This window comes from Mauremys reevesii, linkage group 10, assembly GCF_016161935.1.
Source record: "Mauremys reevesii isolate NIE-2019 linkage group 10, ASM1616193v1, whole genome shotgun sequence".
In the NCBI taxonomy this organism is placed as follows: domain Eukaryota; kingdom Metazoa; phylum Chordata; order Testudines; family Geoemydidae; genus Mauremys; species Mauremys reevesii.
In genome coordinates this window covers 18772205-18791394 of record NC_052632.1, presented here as the reverse complement: position 1 = coordinate 18791394, position 19190 = coordinate 18772205, and the positions used below count along the sequence as shown (strand labels likewise).

General features: G+C 37.6%; 1 protein-coding gene across 4 annotated transcripts in view; it reads left to right on the top strand.

Annotated features, from left to right (window-relative positions):
- SPPL2A (signal peptide peptidase like 2A) overlaps nucleotides 1-19190 on the top strand; it is a 51080-nt gene that overhangs the window by 23738 nt on the left and 8152 nt on the right. The window contains exons 7-16 of one of the 4 annotated variants that reach the window (XM_039492240.1): nucleotides 5128-5224; nucleotides 6184-6285; nucleotides 7858-7939; nucleotides 8252-8326; nucleotides 9439-9495; nucleotides 9688-9741; nucleotides 10170-10269; nucleotides 11557-11634; nucleotides 13164-13324; nucleotides 15635-15668. In XM_039492240.1, the coding sequence (XP_039348174.1) occupies nucleotides 5128-5224; nucleotides 6184-6285; nucleotides 7858-7939; nucleotides 8252-8326; nucleotides 9439-9495; nucleotides 9688-9741; nucleotides 10170-10269; nucleotides 11557-11634; nucleotides 13164-13324; nucleotides 15635-15668 (840 nt within the window). The remainder of the gene's footprint in view (nucleotides 1-5127; nucleotides 5225-6183; nucleotides 6286-7857; nucleotides 7940-8251; nucleotides 8327-9438; nucleotides 9496-9687; nucleotides 9742-10169; nucleotides 10270-11556; nucleotides 11635-13163; nucleotides 13325-15634; nucleotides 15669-19190) is intronic. The other 3 variants (XM_039492242.1, XM_039492239.1, XM_039492241.1) reach the window with 3 other exon arrangements.

The following is a 19190-nucleotide window of genomic DNA, read 5'->3' as shown; positions in this document are numbered from 1 at the left end:
ATCCCTTGTTCATCCTTGTAGAGGGAATATGGTAGCTGAATACTTAGAGTAACTGCTTACCTACATTAATGAGTTGTATCTAAACTCGCTTTGGATTTGTAGTTTCATCAGACTCCTTGTGGTAGGGCCTAATGGCCTAAGTAAACCTGGTGTAATTAGACAGAGTTGGACATGCTACTGATGACATAATTATCTTCCAGATGATTCAGTCCCAAGGAAACTTTTGCGTAATCACGTACTATTTTTTTCCCTGCCTCATTTGGTGGGTTGTGTAATGAATGAAACTGGTGTCTGCAGGATCCCTGCCTCATTTGTTACAGAAGTTGGAAGGGGTGTGGTGATTAAGGCAGGGGATAGCAGGAAGAGAAAGGATGGTCTGGTGATTAAGGCAGTTGAATGCTGCCCTGGAGAACTTGATTTTATTCTTGCCTCTGCCACAGAGTTCTGTGTGAAGTTGAGTGTAACTGAGTGGTCTATCCCTTTTACAGCCAGGAACCTGAGGCCAGCCAGCTCTGTTCTTAGGGAGAGCCCCTTGAACCGCATCAGGACCTGGTAGAAAGACTTTATCAGACCCAGCTGGGAAGGGATTAGGTGATTGCCCGATGAGCACCTGATTGCTATAAAGGCTGGAGGAGCTACAGGAAGGAGATTGGCTCCTATGTCAGGCCCTAGAGCAGGGGGACTACCCAGGCCTATAGGAAGAGTTGCCAGGAGCAGAGATGATCTGGCAAAAAGTCCCTTTGTCAGGGGAAAATTAGCCGATGGATTTATGTTGAATTGGTTTATTTTGTGGTTTTCTGGAGATCATCAGTGCACCCAATAAATGGTGTCCTGAAGAAAGGGCCTGAACAGACTCTGGGTATGGCGTTAATCCTTCCTGGGCTGGGGAAATGTCTTCCCCAAAAATTCTATAGGTGGCCACTGTGTGTTCCTCATTTTCTGGGTTGCCAACTTGAGACTCCTGGGATCTGATTTGCATAAGTACTAAGTATTCACAACTGCAACAGAAGTCCATGGGAGTTCTTTTCTGAACACACTAAGTACTGTAAATGCAAAGGACTTGGAAAAATTAGGTCCTAGGTGTGATGGGATCTCTGGAGTTCAGCCTGGGACTGTGGGACCGCTGTGCTCCCTTAACTCTCCAGCATGGGGACAATGCTTTGCTAGTAATGAGCAGCAAACCCCTCCAGGTGCTATTATTACTCAGCACAACCACATGTGGATCCCAAACCCAGCTAGATTGCATGAATGCTCTCAGAGCCACTCTTGAATCACACAGAGAAAGGCACCAGCCAAATCCTCCCAGCTTGGTACCTCAGGAATGTACCATCTTGCACTGCTCAAGACTAGCAGTGCAAATTTATTTATTGGTTCACCACTTCATCGATTGAAAGTGGATATACACCAGCCTTTGTAAACCTGAGCAAACACCCTTAGCAAACATTTCAGCCAAACTCACTGGTGAAGATAAAGTTAAATTTATTGACAACAAAAGATAGATTAAGTGATTATAAGTGATAGGGAAAAATTCAGAGTTTGATACCAAAAGAAAAAAAAATATAAGCAGGCAGTCTAAACTCTCAACCCTATTAGACTGGGTAACATCTAGATTAATCAGTTTTTCTCACCTCACTAGATATTGCAGTTCACAGTACACAGATCTCACTCTTGAAACCTGGGCCAGTCCCCTCTGTTGGAGTCTTCAGTTTCTGAGTGTCCTTATTGCTTGCAGAGTAGGTGGGGGAAGGAGAAAGGCCAAGAAGTTGGCCCTTGTGTTCTGTTGTATATCCTTAGTCCATGTGCTTGGAGAACACAAGTCCAGGTATGTCTGGTGGGCATTACTGAGACTCCAAGCAAAGCTGAGCAATTCCCCTGGTGTGGCCTTATGCAGGTGAGTCATTGAATTGTAACTCCCTTGCTGGGCAATGGCTGTTGATGGTTGTGCCTCAGTTCCCTATGTGCAAAATGGGGATGGTACCACCTTACCTCACAGAGAGACCCATGAAGGAACTAATAAGTCTGTGTAGGGTTTGGATGGTGTGCAGTAAATAATACATGGGATCATATATTAAATGGCAAGGATAAAAATAAGTATTGAATAGCTATCCATTCAGAGAGCAGTGTCCATCCTGTGTGCTGAATGAGGCGGGGTCCTGTAGAAAAAAAAAATGGTATAATTGTGTTTATTGAAGACTGCATCATAATGCATATCTACAAGGAGGCTGAATTAAGGTTGCTTATGCAACCATAATAATTCTGGCACTTCCTAACTTTTGAATGCATGTCTTTGCTACCTTAGTGTTTTTGTTATATAAAAATACCTAATGTAGGTTGCTTCTGGGTCTGTCTTTATTCTAGGCTGTTTGCTAAATTCCTTCCACATATCTGAATTTAGATGGCATTCTTGAGGGTTTTATTTGACATCCTTCCAATAGTTGGAGTGAACTCCTTCAGCAGGTTCATGTTGTGGCCTAAATGGTTTAAAAATCAGGAAATTCAAATCAGATGCTAATACTCTAACTATCTGATGGGTGTGGAGGGAAAAACAAACATAAGATAGTGTACTGAGGGAGTGTCCACCTTAACTTTATATTTCTTGAATTTTAATGGTTTCTATTACAACCATGGAACCTATTGGCAAGCAGTTATTCACCCGGGTAACTTCACCCATGTGTAAAGTTGCACAGGTGCATTGATTCTTGTAGGTTAAGGCCCAGAGATGTCTAAATGGAAGAAGGGTTTTTTGGTATTTGATCTTTTTTATGGTACTATAAGAGGAAATTATTTTGAGGTACATAGTAGAACACACATTTAGGGTTGAATAAATAATATTCATGCAACACTGTCTAAAAATATATTAAATTTTAATTAAAAGATTAATGTGTATTTTGGGATAAATAATCTTTTGAGGAAAATCATATGCATATTAAGCCTGGTTATATGTAACTGACTCATGAGGAACCTAAATCCTTCTTCTACACACTGATGTTTTTGTGATGCTCTGCTCAGGACACCCAGAAGTGGAAGCCACTGTGTTAACCCTCTGCCTCAGCAAGTGAGAGTTGTGCTAAACTCTCGTCAGCTCCCCGACACTCCAGGCTTTCTGCCTTGCCAGCAGATTCCTTGAGATTCTGCCAGGCTAAACATTGCCTTGCAGGTAACAATCAGTGAACCCCAAGTTGCCTAGAGACATCTCCCTCTCAGAAATTATTAAATTTGCTGCCTCCAAAGAGACAGGGCACAAATCCGTCTGTTAGCTTACCTGAAAATTCACACTTTCTTCAGTACAACAGCACTGAGGTTTATAGTTTATGTAAAACTAAGAATAAGTTGAGTCATAAAGAACAGAGATTTAAGCGATACTAAGCAAGAGTAAAAGAGACAGGTATGGTTACAAACAAAACAAAAACCATGCTTTCTAGTGACTAAAATTAAATTTTTAGCAAGTTACAATCTTTGCCTATGCAGTTTTCTCACTTGCATCAGGTTACCAGCATCTCTAGCTTCCCAGGCCGAGGATCCAATTTTCACAGAATCATAGGATGCTGTCCCCTTTGTTCCCTAAGTGATGGAAAACTAAAAGGTCTTTTTGCTCTCCTTGTATTTCCTCAAAGTCCATTGTCTTTGTCCCACAGTGTGCTCAGTTAGCTGTTTTCTGCTTAACTTGATTGCTTTGTTTGTTATATGTACATGTACTTTCAGTGTCCTCTGCTGATCAGACAGGTAAATCCCCATTCCTTTGTCCAGAGCAGGCTTGTTTTATGCACTGCCTCTCAAATATGTTTTAAGAACATATTTCCAGTATGCATACATAATTCTTTATACACAACCCATACATACGTCATGCAGTGAAATTCCTGACCAGTACATCACCAGTTTACATACAATATCTTACAAGATACCTTTTGGAAACATTAGGATGGCAGTATGTTGGGGATAGTGAGTGTGTCAGGCTTGTTATGAGTTACAATATAGTGGGCCCTCTGCCAGTGGGCATTGAGGGGCTCAGAGGGGCACAGGCTTGGTAGAGCATAATAGGTCCTTTAGTGTTTAATCCAACTATAGTATCCATTTCTATCAAAGTCCGACTTTCTTAGCTGCTCCTATTGAAGTAAGTAGTTTCACCACTAACTTCCATGGCAAAAGGCATGAATCCTTCATTTGGTAGGATAAGACTGACTGGGAAACACAGTGTAACTACAAATAATTATGATGTCTTATTTTCTTTTTCTATTTTTCTTTTGCCTCTCCAAAACTCTAGGGACTTCTCAAAATTTGAAATGCAGAATTAATAACACACAATTTTTAGTACGATACTCTAGTTCATCAGTTTTTTCCAAGTGAGACACACCTAGGAAATTAAAGATCCTCTATTTAACTATCTCATAAGAACCCACCTGAATAACTTTCAGTCCTCAGCTCCAGAGGCGCTGACTTTCTGATTTCCTGTGGGGTGCTCTAGCCCTGCTCTGTCCCTGGCTCCACCCACATTCTACCCCTTCCCCCAAGGCCCCACCCTGCCCTGCATCTTCCTGCCCTGCTTCTCCCCATTCCGCCCTCTCCCCTGAGTGTGCCCCGCCCTCCCCTTCCACTGCCTCCTGCCTGCTGCTGAACACCTGATCAGCAGCAGGTGGGAGGTGCTGTGGGTGAGGGAGAGGAGCTGATTGGCAGGACCTGCTGGTGGTTGCTGAGCACCCACTGTGTTTTTTCTGTGGGTGCTCCACAATGCCTGCAAGAAAAGTTGAGTCCTGGAGTGTGCACACAAGGTTTACAAATCTAGGCTCTGGTAGCCCAAGGATGGGATTGTTCTGTTTCTTAGTGGCATTGGTGCAAAGAAAACCACATGTGAGCATGAACTTTCTTTCCTTTAAAAGTGATGTTTAAAACATTACAATTCAAGTCTCTAGTTGATGGGAATTTTTACAGCATGTTACAGACCTTTGAAGTTTCAGTATTTGTTTTATTGAAAACCTATTGATACAATCTTGATTTAAAGAGGCATGAGTAATGCCACTATTCTGTTACTGTCGTCACAGGTATTTCCTAGCTCTTGGCTCCTTCCTGCCAGAGCATCTTTGTGTTGCAGACATTTTGTCACTTATTTATTTTCATTTTTCTTCCTTCTAGTGTATGTAATAATATCAGTTTTCTGTTTGGCATCTGCAATGAGCCTGTACAACTGTCTTTCTGCACTAATTAGAAAAATATCATTTGGGCAATGCAGGTATTGTACATCTCTTTACCTTGTTATGGTTATTTGTTTTGGATATTTTTCTGTAGCTAGTAAAACTGCTGGGAGGAAATTAATTTAAGCTTGCAGCTGCTTATGTACTGTATTCAATATTTTAGATTTGTAACACAAAATAAGGGTGCCTGGGGGCGAGATGGGGCTCTTTAATAAAACTTAAAAAATGCAAAACTTTAAAGTAATGGTTCCTGAGTAGTCCTTACTTACTTCATTAGGACTACTGTATCAGCAAGGAATACTAGCATAAAGAAATCTGGGATCCTGAAAACCCATGGCTGAACAAACACACCTATGCTTTCTTGGCAGCAGTGGTGGGTTTAAACTGTAATATCTGAGATGTATTTTTCAAGCAGTGTGTTATGGTCATATGGACTCATCTGTTTTCAGACATGCTGTGGAATTAGTGGTGAGCATGGAACTGCATGTGTGGCATGTAAATGAATCTGTCTGATTGCATACTCTTCCTATTCCACCAGTCTCATTTACACTACATTTAATTATAATTTTCTCTCTTTAACCTCTTAAAAATGTTCCATGCACATTTCAAGCCATAACAGTCCTTCATTTGCACTGTTCTGTTAAATATTTTTTTATTTCTCCAAGTTTCTATAATATACTGAAAGTCTTCCAAGCTGTGTTTTGGATGCCTATCCCATAAATCTGAAATGCAAAACAAGCAAAGGATTGCCCATAGGTACCCTTGCCTTTGCTTTTCTCTTGGGCTGTTGAGAGCTTTGCAGTGTGATTACAAAGTTAATAAATCTGGACTCTGGTGGAGCAAGTGGGCAGAGTGAGTTTCAAAATGAAGGACTCCTCAGAGAGAGAGTGCCTTGTGAGCACCTCTGTTGAATTTAACTGTATATTTTGTTTGTTGTGTTATATTGTAGGCCTTTTTTGTATTTAAGATAAATTAATTTAACCATTTCATTTTGTAGGATTTCATGTTGCAACAAAAGTATTGAAGTGAGACTTATTTTTCTTGCTGGATTCTGCATAGCAACAGCTGTTGTTTGGGCCGTGTTTCGAAATGAAGATAGGTATGTGGTGATTTTGGAGAAAATTTTGAAAGGTGTCATGACAATAACTCAAATGTATAAATCACCTATCCATATAGAAAGGACACTGTGCTGCAGGATTTTCTAAGTTTTTGTTGTTGTTAATTTTTTTAAAAGTATATAAAACTTTACTAAACTTAAACAGATGAATGAAAAGAACTGGTAACGTTAAAACAAACCTATACAATTCATGTTTATATAGTTATTTGTAGTTACTAAATAAAGACATTCATAGTGGTGAGGGGGAATCATAATTCCTTCTTACTACGGAAGAATAAATACTGAAAGAAGGAGAAGAAAGAAGGATACAGAAACAGGAACATTTTACTTTTTTGGAAAAGACTACTAAGCGAACAGGTCTTCTACTACCGTCCTCGACTAAAAACAAGTCTCTTGACCCTGATGACTTGAAGCCTTGTGCAGAACAACCTATAAGGCTAATATTAGCTTCAAAGAAGCAAAGCTAAAGGAGCTGGTATACCACAGGTTGGCACAAAGTATAGCTCTACTAGTATATGTGGCTGAGTTGTTTTTTTTGAGAAAGGAGAGTGTGTGTGGGTGAGGGGCGGTGGCAGCTATTTCATCAGTATCTTCCCATCCAGTTCATCTTTGCAGTTGATACACTCTACAGTATGCTGGTCAGGGGAGTCTGACAATTCTGTCAGAGGAGGTTGCTCATGTGTAAATGGGCCATCTTGAAATAAGTCTCCATGTTTTCATTAACATTGCTTCCTAACAGCTAACTTACTGAAAATAATCTTCATATTGCAGAGTGGATTGTTTACACATAAGCCCAGTGCTGCAGTTTATAAAGACAAATTCTACCTATTAGTGCTTTCTCATTGGCTCAATTGAGGAAGGAAATGAGGAATTCCTGAGTTAATTTTAGTATGAGTAAGGAAATAGATCTTCACCTTCCTGGCATTGCAGTGATTTAAGGCCCTTAAATGGACACCGTGAACTTGAAATCTACTCTTAAAATAAGTTCAAAGTAGTTTCGGGTACTGCACTAGCACCCGAGTTCCCCCTGGCCATTTTTGTGGGACTTACAATCATATTTTCCCATTTTTAAAAAACTTTCTTCTCCCCTTACACAATTGGGGAAACTTCCTAAGATTCCAATCCTGAAACTTCTTTTGAGTGAGTTGACTGCTGCAGCCGTGCAGATTTCCACTGAAGCTCAGCATGGGCACAGCAGCCTACCCATTTCCAAGAAGTTGCAGGAATGAAGCCTAATTGCTTATACATGGCAAATAAGAAACTGACTATATACAAAATTGAATATTTTTGCTCCTTTTTCCATTAGTCTTAAGTATTACCTGTTATAATAGCAGGTAAAAGACTTAGTTAGAAGTGTGACTTTTATAAGTTAAGACAGTGTTCCATTAATGAACATCAATAAGTAAGTATAAAAACTAGACTCCTGTCATTGTTATAATATCTTGCTGTAAGATTATAGAATTTGGTTTTTCTTCCAACAAGACCAAACAAACCTACAGTACTCTGAAAATATAGAAAAATAAAATATAAAGAACATTCATTTTTTATTTGTAGGTGGGCTTGGATTTTACAAGATATCTTGGGAGTTGCTTTCTGCCTAAACTTTATTAAAACACTGAAAATGCCCAACTTTAAGGTACAGTAAACAGTTTACCTAAATAAAGCATGTTAATACGCACATAGAAATACTAGTAACCGGAGGTAAATTAAAGAATGAAAAAGAATGTTTGTTGTTTTTTTGGAAAAAAGGAAAAGTAGCAAATGGACTCAACAGAATGTTCTTTTTATAAATCATAAACTAAAACTACCAATAGAAAGTGTTTACATAAATGTTATAAGAGAATGTTAAAGGTAACCTATAGGCATTTACGAAGTATTGATGTATTAATGATAATTATCATGCAGTCTTTGAAAACTTGTGTTTAATGTTTCCTTCTCTGTTTGCCAGTCATGTGTGATACTTCTAGGTCTCCTCCTTTTGTACGATGTATTTTTCGTCTTCATAACTCCATTTATCACCAAGGTAGGTCCACACTTTTGATAAAGATTTGTGGTATGGAAGCCTGCTGGTGCATTTTATATTTTGTGCACTGAATTTTATGCATTTAAATATTGTCCAGACATGGCTACCATTCTAGACACTCAAAGTCTGTTACTCCCAAGAGTTTGTCTATGAAGTAATTTCTCCTACGTTTCTCAGTCTACCAACATCTTAATGAAGGGTTGCACAGGAATGTTTGTCTCATTAATTTAAACTTCAAAACAAAGGGGAAACGATGTAGCGAAAATAAGGTGGATCCAAGCTAAATGCAGCCTAGGGGGTGGGGATTAGTAGTAGTAGTAGTAGAAGATACATCCAAAGGGATTATAGTAGAAATAGAGGAAAGGAGCACTGATATAATGGCTGTGGGGAGGGGGGAAGGGAACTAGCCTCAGGATGGTCGTTACTCCTTCAAAAATGGGATTGTATATCTGTTTTGTGCTACAACCCCCAAAAACCTGCTCTGTTTTTACCTGCTCTAGTTGACATTCTAATAAATGCTGTCAAAGGCATACAGCAACCTGCTGGTTTTCAAATTCTCAGTTTTATTACTGCACCCTGTCTATATTCTGACTTTTATTACTGTACCCCATCTTTTGCTTTAAGACCCTTATGTATCAGTTGAGGTTTTGGTGCTTTGTAGAATGCTGATTCTTTCACATGCTGTTGCACAAATTACTTGCAAGTGCCCACATTTCAAAGTAAAAAGAACAAGTCTACAATGGCAGAGGAGTAGATTGCTGACACGTTCTTCAGCTAAATAACAACTTTAGCTGCTTTTATTAGAAAACAAACTATAGTAGCCAGTTTAGGTCTGATTGTTTTAATACAAAACAAAAGCATAAATCTTTATTTCATTAATCTCTGCACTTCGCTGGAATTTGAACAACTTCTGTTTTGGATCAGTGCATTCCATTTTGAATGGGTTTGCTGGATGATGTCCTGGACAAAATAATCCTGCATACAGTAGTACATTAAGAGGATTATAGGACATTGAGGTGCAAGCAGCAATTCTATGTGTAATATTGAAGTGTTACACTGTATACTTAAATAAGTGTTAAATCACTAATTTGAAAAATAACCTTAAATTTCAGAATGGGGAAAGTATAATGGTTGAAGTTGCAGCTGGTCCTTTTGGTAACAGTGAAAAGGTATGAATAGTCTTTTTCTGTATCATGAATGCAATATGGATACATATGTGCAGGATATAACACTAACTGAATTAGCTATGGAAAGTCAGTAAATTCAAGTAGCTTTTAGGTATAATTTTCTCACAAAATATAGCCAGCTTTTGCTACTTTTGTTAAAGTATTAAATACCTGTTGACTTGGGTTTGATCCTAGAATGATGGAAACTTGGTGGAAGGCCCTGCTGAACGCTCAGCTCCCCATGAGAAAGTAAGGATTGTATTTCAGATATGTTCACTGGACTTTAAATTGCATCCTCTGAAAAGGCTATTCTTTTGGGGAAAACCTGACTGTCAAAATTTTCCTCTTCAGGGCCTGGATATCATTGTTGGTCAATAGCTTATAGTCAGGATAACAATGCATATCTAATATTCCCATTGCTTGTGATTACATTGTTCTTAATTTTTTTCACATATATGATCTGTAAAATTGAAAATCCATTTTTTTCTACTCCTAAATCTTAAAATCACATTTTAAACATTGTTTGTTGGTTCCTGTTTTCTTAATTCAGGTTCTTCCTAATTTGATGTTTTTCAGAAACTAGATGAATAAGTAGTTCTAATATCATTTTAATATTTCTTCAAAAAAATTGTGATTTAGATTGAATTTATGTGGGATTTAAAAATATTGTTTTACAGTTACCAGTCGTTATTAGGGTACCTAGACTTGAATACTCTGCACTAACGATATGTGGAATGCCGTTTTCACTACTGGGTTTTGGAGACATCATTGTACCAGGTAAAGAAATGTTTTTGTCAACTATAAACAAAATTATCTGTGAACCTTTTTCATAATAATCTGATTCTCAAAGTGGATTTTCTATATTTCAGGCCTACTCCAGAGTTAAATACTGATTTCTAGCTTTTGATCTATATAAATGCATTGTAAAACAATCTGTATTTTTATAATAGTCTGTAGTCTAAGTACAATTTGTTTTACAAATCTTAAAATACGATCTGCTTTTATATAAATTTATTTTCATGGCACTTGTATTTGTAGAATATAGTGCCATTAATATAATAATAATAATCAGGATCAGTGATCTTAAATCAAGCTGGTTTTTACAGGAAATGTAACATAGCAAAGGATTATCATCACTTAATCTCTAATTATATGATGTATGGTACAATACATTGCTCTTTTAAAATGAGGATTTTGTATACTACATAACCAAATTATTTCTACAGTGTTTATAGAAGGAGAAAATATATTTGCCTTTTAATCAACATCATAATAATAATTAGCTTTCTTCATCAGTAGATCTCACCGCACTTTACAAAAGATTAGAAGGCTTGTCTTGTGAAAACCTGAGTGCTGCACCTGGCTCCGCCATAGACTTTCTTTGAGACCTTGGGCAAATCACTTAACCTCTGTCTGACTTTCTCATCTTTAAAATATGAGTGTTAATTTTTCTCTACTGTACTGAGGCAAAATTTAATTAAAGTGTGTTGAGAGTCTTTGATGGAAGGCACTGCATACGTGCAAAGTATTGGGTGCTTGTTACCACTGTGTAGTGCAGCTCTGTCGTTTATATTTAATTGCAAAACACATTAGCTCATTTAAATGGGGATATTGACTTTAGAGTCATGTCTACACTGTGGGCGCTATAGCAGCATAGCTATAGTATCATAGCCATGCCACTGTGATTCTGTACAGTTGATGCAGAGTACAATGAAGGAAGGGGGTTTTCTGAGCGACAGTAGCTAGGTCAACAGAAGCATTGTTCTGTGGAACTAACTGTGTCTGCTCTGGGGTTAGGTCGGCATAGCTACGGGAGTCAGGTGTGGATTTTTCACACCCCTGAGCACAGTAGCTATGTTGATGTCAGTTTTTAAGTATAGACCTGGCCTAAGGTTTCTTAAATAAAACTAATTGTGTTCTAGCTGTCCACAGTATTTAACTTACAATTTTATAGTTAACTGTTTTCTTCCATATTGTTGCTATAATGGGAAGCATGAATGTAAATTCATGTTATGGCAACTTAAACTTCTTCCAATAAATACTTTCTCCATATGCTCTCTTTAGGTCTCCTGGTTGCCTATTGTCGAAGATTTGATATTCAGACAAGATCCTCTTCTATATATTATGTTTCCTGCACCATAGGTAAATAATTTTAATACAGTATTTTGGCAAAGTGTATTTTTCTGCAAGCTGCTTTTGTGAGATTACTAGATCATTTTCTTTAAAATATTGACAGTATTCACTTTTGTATAATTAATCTCTACAGTTTTACTTGTCTGTATCTGAGTTGCTTCGTTCTAGAAATCAGTACTCTTGAAAACATCAATATTTAAAGCGCACTGAAATTACTATTTTTGCTTATTTACATAATCAAATGGAAAATACTGTAATAGCTATAGTATTATAGATTCATAGACTCTCTAGGACTGGAAGGGACCTCGAGAGGTCATCGAGTCCAGTCCCCTGCCCTCATGGCAGGACCAAATACTGTCTAGACCATCCCTGATAGACATTTATCTAACCTACTCTTAAATATCTCCAGAGATGGAGATTCCACAACCTCCCTAGGCAATTTATTCCAGTGTTTAACCACCCTGACAGTTAGGAACTTTTTCTTAATGTCCAACCTAAATCTCCCTTGCTGCAGTTTAAGCCCATTGCTTCTTGTTCTATCATTAGAGGCTAAGGTGAACAAGTTTTCTCCCTCCTCCTGATGACACCCTTTTAGATACCTGAAAACTGCTATCATGTCCCCTCTCAGTCTTCTCTTTTCCAAACTAAACAAACCCAATTCTTTCAGCCTTCCTTCGTAGGTCATGTTCTCAAGACCTTTAATCATTCTTGTTGCTCTTCTCTGGACCCTCTCCAATTTCTCCATGTCTTTCTTGAAATGCGGTGCCCAGAACTGGACACAATACTCCAGTTGAGGCCTAACCAGCGCAGAGTAGAGCGGAAGAATGACTTCTCGTGTCTTGCTCACAACACACCTGTTAATGCATCCCAGAATCACGTTTGCTTTTTTTGCAACAGCATCACACTGTTGACTCATATTTAGCTTGTGGTCCACTATAACCCCTAGATCCCTTTCTGCCGTACTCCTTCCTAGACACTCTTTTCCCATTCTGTATGTGTGAAACTGGTTGTTCCTTCCTAAGTGGAACACTTTGCATTTGTCTCTATTAAACTTAATCCTGTTTACCTCAGACCATTTCTCCAATTTGTCCAGATCATTTTGAATTATGATCCTGTCCTCCAAAGCAGTTGCAATCCCTCCCAGTTTGGTATCATCTGCAAACTTAATAAGCGTACTTTCTATGCCAACATCTAGGTCGTTGATGAAGATATTGAACAGAACCGGTCCCAAAACAGACCCCTGTGGAACCCCACTTGTTATATCTTTCCAGCAGGATTGGGAACCATTAATAACTACTCTCTGAGTACGGTTATCCAGCCAGTTATGCACCCACCTTGTAGTAGCCCCATCTAAATTGTATTTGCCTAGTTTATCGATAATAACATCATGCAAGACTGTATCAAATGCCTTACTAAAGTCTAGGTATACCACATCCACCGCTTCTCCCTTATCCACAAGACTCATGGGATATCTGTAATACATTGAGTGATGTAATGCTGTATACTATTCAGTAGCTGTCCTGAATTTTTTTTAATAGCTTATGCTGTTGGCATGGTGTTGACTTTTGTTGTTCTGGCACTGATGAAGATGGGACAACCAGCCCTTCTCTATTTGGTACCATGTACACTCATTACCAGCTCACTTGTTGCCTGGAGACGCAAGGAGATGAAGAAGTTTTGGCAAGGTAGCAGCTATCAGGTAAATAGAACACATTCACATAGTCAAAACAGTTTTGTAACTTTGTGTGTATTCTTCCTTAAATAAGTATGTGGTAATATATTAGTAGCCAGTCATTTTACATCTGTATTAGTAGTGCTTATAGCTTTTTCTAAAAAAAAGAGTATATTTTAGTCTGTAAGTCAACTTGATAGAACAAGATTTAAAGGAAAATACAGATATTTGGCTCAGTCCAGTAATATGAAAAATCAAAACAGATGACATTTTTCACATTAATACAATAGGAATTGTGCCAGAATGTGTATTATCTTCAGTATCTCTGAACCATCATCTTGATGCAAAGTGTTATCATTTGGAACACTGAATATGGCACCCAATATTAAATTGGAAACCAATTTCCAGGCTGCAATAGTTTTGTATTAGAATACACTTGAAAAAAAATTAGAAACACATTAGAGTTGGTCTGACCAGTAGTTTAGAAACTCATTTCTAATGTTTTCTGCATTGGTCTTATGCTGTCATGATCACAAATGCCATTCTGCAACAAAGTCACCATTTGTGACTGGGGGCTTAGAAATATCAATTACAATCAAAAACTTCTGTCTTACTGTGTCAGCACAAAGCAGTTGTAAACTGGCACTTTGAAGATTTCCCCTGACTAAATTGATTCTTTCTTGGGTGGTGAGAATGTCTCTATGACCCTGCAATCTCTTGGGAGCTGTTGGCAGCTAGCGTATATAAAAGGAGCCTTGATGTTACTCTGATTTATTCTGGGAACTGGCTCAGCAGTAGGACCACCCAAGAATACTGGGAGAACTTAAAGGTGTCTTAAAGCCATCTTTGTATGTCCTTCCACTGAGTTGTGTGATAGCTCTGGCCAGAATATGGACCACTATTTTCAAGAACAATTGATTTATGGTGAGAGAAGTTAAAGAAAGCAAGAAGAATTTTTTGTGTGTGCTAATATTGGATGACACTCATGCAGATGTAGAGAGGTTACCTCCATGCCATGTAAGTTCTACATTGCCTGTCTGCAATGTAGAGAGCAATAATTCTACACCAGCTTCATGTAACGTGGTGTGTGTATTGTGGGCACTGGGGGGAGGGAAGGAGTAACATCTCCTCACGTAAATCCAGTGGGTAGAAGTGCCTCATGACGGTGTGGTGGGATTTTGCTCAGTACTCCAATGTATAGGCTGAAATAAGCTATGGAGAAACTGCATGGCCAGCCTGAATACATACTTGTGTATGTACTTGCTCTCCCCACTCCTGTGGAGTTCCCTGTACAAAGCCCAATTGTGGAGGTTGCCTCTGGGAGTAGAGAGTTATAGTTAACTTCATTCCAAGAGAACAATATAATGTTCCTCGCTTAAGTTGTTAGTATGTTTGGTCTAAAAACTTCTAGTTTTTTAGCTACCAAATTTTTTTTCTCACACTTCTGCTAACGAAATTCATATTTGGAAGGTTTATGTTGCTATCGTAGTTATTTTATGTGCTTTTTCAACTGTGGGGTTTGGGTTTTTTTTTTTTGTTTTTAAGGATTAAAACCACTCTGAACTTGGCCCTATTATTGGGTCAAAGTTTGGCACACAGAAAAATTTGATTTACTTATTGGAGATTTGGCTGAAATTTAAACATTCTGTGTAATCTTAATGAGACATTTACTCAACCTTCTGTACAGTTTTAGGATTTCTTTGCCTTTATTTCACCCAACTTATTTTTTTCAGAGGATCTTATTCAATGCATCTTCAGATTCAGAGAATCCTGTATATCTCACATCTTTATTGCATAGTTTAACTTCCTGCAGTATATGCATATTCTGTATTTTGAACTAGCAATGGTTTCTTTACATACCTTTTTATTTTAAAAAATATATTGGGGCCAAATCTTAAGTCGCTAATGCTCAGTGCAGCTGGAGGAAAGGTGTGTTTACAGCCATCTTTCGGCTAACCTTCTCTTGAGGCCTCTGCAGGCTGAAATAGCACTGGAATACATTAGCTGGAGTAGTCCTTACTGGGATGGAGGGGGATCCCTGATATACTTGCTGCACACGCTTTATGCCTGTGAGGATTCTCCCACACTGAGAAAATCCTCAATATCCCTTTTATAGCTAGTTTAATGTTCCTTTGTACTGTTTCAACAGGGCAAAAGGACCTTAGAAGATGCCTAGTATCTTGTCATTAATGTATAATGTAAGCTATGCTTAGTCATTTGACACAATAGCTCTGGTTTTCTAGATGCTGTTATCACTAAATAATTCTTTTTGTTGTTAATTTGTCTTGAAACATTCCTGTTGTATATGACTGTAATAATGGAGTGAATTTCATTTAGGTGTCGGACTCCTCCAGGAAGCCTTTGCTACAAGGTGTGATATAGTCTTCTTTTAGTGCAATTTGTATTAATCTGCTCATCCGTTCTTTTCTTTTGCTTTCTATTTTTCAATTCTTTTTTGCATCTGCTTTCCTTCCATTTTTGGATATAATTCATTTAAAATATAAGGCAGATGAAAACTTCTGATTATATACTTTTAAGAAATATGAGAGTCATGAAGATTTCAGCCTTTAATGTGGAATTTGAATAATCAGGCAAACTAATAACTGCATTAAAAATGAGTATTACTAAAGACTTTTTTGTTTTTCCCCAAAACAAATTGTACACATTTTCTTCAGGAACTTAGCTACCTTTTACTCAGGTGGGGTGATGGCGGCGGCGGCAGCAGCAGCAGCAGCCACTTTCCACTGCATTGCCACAGCAATAAAAACATGTCCTGGAACTAACGGAAGGATGCCCTTCTGTGGTCTTTCCCCTAACAACCCCCATCCTTTGTCAAAATTAAAGTGTTCCCTTTTTTGACAGAGGGTGAGAATGTTTTAAAAATTCTAATATGTAAAATGTTATCATTGAAGACATATTACCAGAGGAGTTATGCTCTCTAGGCATCACGTTTTTCCTGAGAATATTGTTAGAACTTCATCCAAATTCAGGGCACATGCAGGCTGAGAGCAAGTGGAAGCATGTTTCATAAGAGTGGAGAGGCCGTGTGTATCTCACTACTACTCAGTACACCAGATCTCCATGGATGCCATGAGAATCACTGGATTGGTGTTTGATTACACTGCTTGCTATCCTTACTGTGTGGTACCCCGCTGATATTTCCATCTGGCTCAGTGCCTCATATAATTCTTGTATACTACTGTCTGTGTGTGACTATTATCTCATAGTCATTACTAGGTAACAGCTTCCGTGTCCAGCCATATATTGTGCTGCCTTTCTTGACTTTATCTTAGATCTCCCTGTGACTACCATGGTTTAACACAGTACCCTGCCCCTTCTTTGTTACACTTCTTTTCAAAGCTTACAGGGGATGATTGAGCAGTTGTATTCCACAGCCTGAGATGAGTATCTTTGTGTGCAGTATCTGGAATAACATGCTACTTCACACACATACAGCTCTTGGCTATTAACATTAATGGTAATCACTTCGGCTATAACTCCAAATGTAATGCTAAAAATTGCATGCCTGACTACATAATATAAATTAATTGCTTTTGCTCTGTTTACTTTTTTTTGTTGTATCCTTTTTTAAAAGGATTACAGTGTGAGCAATATACCTTTTCCAATCAAATTTCATGGGGATTTTTAGAATGCAGATGTAGTGGTCTTGTACTGGAATACTATCCACAGTCTCCACTCATTATTATGCTTTGTAAAAACATCCTAATTCTTATTTGCTAGTAGTCTGAACTAACTCTGAAGGGGGACTGCACACTATTGGGCAAATACAGTGTTTTGAACCCTGATCTTTCTTCCTCCCCTCTGAAAAGAGAGATGAAATTAAATACAGAACTTCCTTAAGCAACATTAATAATCAGATCAAATTTCACAGAAGTAAAGAATCTGCCACGATTGCGTATATTGTTAAACTGTGTGTGTGTGTGTGTTTAGTAAATAGGCAGGAGTCTTAAAATGCAAATTAAAATGGGACAGGCAATCTGGATTTGTAACCTTAAACTCACTTTCTTCACCCTCTTTTCTCCTCGCTCCACTCCGCCACAAGAGTACGTATTCTTATTTTTTGGACAGTGTTATCAGCATGAATTTTCAACTGCTCCTGTGGAATTCCTCCTTTATGTTACATTGAGAGAGTTTTTGAGGCTCAAGTCTTAGAAATGAGCATGACGTATACATCTCATTGGGCACAATGATGCAACCCTACTTTCAGATTCTGACCTTTTAAGGTGTACTGTGCTGGGAATTGTAATGAATCATTGCACACAGGAAAAGCGTTCATGACTCACTATAATATATGATTTACTTGGAAAAGTAAATTACTCATTTTTTAAGTGTACAGCAATTCTGTGTAAAGTTGCATAGCTTTTTAAAAAATGAATTGGGCTTTTGGATTGCTTATGTTTCACAGGTGTAGCTAAATGGAAAATGTGTTCTTTTTTGGTCTGATATTTATCACCAATTATTGTTTTAATCCAAATATTTTTCCATAACCTGTTCTACTGCGCTTGTATTAGTGGAGCCTATAAAATTGCTCTTAGTATTTTTAAAGTTACTTTTTAAAAAAAGTTTAAAGTAAAAGTTCTCCCACTGGAGAAAAAAATAATGCAATATTAAAACTATATAATGTCTGAGACACTTGGATCATTGTTTTTCTGTCTTCAGATTTTTCCCAACCTGTAAACATAAGTAATTGGCTTGTGTAGAGAGCCCTTCCTCACCCATCTGTCTGTTTTACTGGATATTGACAAACAAGTATACAAATAACATGACATGTTCCACAATGTATGCGTTTTATTAGTTCTGTAACTTAAATCACACACGATCATAATTGCAAGCTAAGGATTTGATTAACTAGCGGTAGTTTCTTATAATATCATCAGGCTTTAGCATTATGGTGCACATGTCTACATATAAAATGTACATGTGAGATGCAATGTAAGGTTGGGGTTTTTTTTAATTGGTATGAGTTTGGGATGACTGACTTGTTCACCAGCGAGTTAGCTGGTCATCTGAAACAGGTGTCAGAAAAACCTTTATACCACACCATACTATTAAGTATTCTGTATATGCCACATCAGACAGAATTATTTTAGAGATTTTGTCATACTTTTAGTTGGAACTTTAACTTTCCACCTATTAAAGCCAGGTTGCCTGAGTTACTACACAAACCCCAGAAACAGAAGAAAATTATAACACATTTTAAAAACTACCTAATTGAGTTTTTCATTATCTTAAGGTTTGGTATCTTAGGACCTCTCAGAGCGAGAAACAAGTGTTGTGACCAGGGTGGATTTGATTTAAATCACTAGTCAGGAAGAGTTGATTTAATCATGGATTTCTACATAAAGGTGCATTCTTATTGGTTGTTACAACCTTAATACATATTCTTCACAACTCAGAGATAGATGTAGGTTTCATTTTTAGAAGGTACGCCCTATACATTTTTAAAGTGATTTATTTTGAAAACTTTTTCAGTTTAGTTTTACAGCTATATCAGAAAATGAATGATTGGTTATTTCATTTACCAAAGGTAATTGAAGCAGATATTTATGAAGTCACTGGGAGGTGACCAATCTTCCGTTCAACAGGTTAATCATAAATATTTGGAGGATTTTCTTGTCATGTTGTATTAGGAGGAGAACATCACCAGACAGACATTTAAATTGTTTTATTTAACTAAAACAATGTTATGTATTCTGTTTTTTTCTTCAACAGCAAACATATGCTTGTTTTGTTAAAATATTATAGAAATTTTTGAATTTAGTTAAATGTTCAGTTTTTTAAATCAAGTTTGTTTTTTGTTAACATTGTTAACTAAAATAGTTAAATGAAATATTTAAAAAAAAAACACCAAAAATTAAATCGACTATGTCAG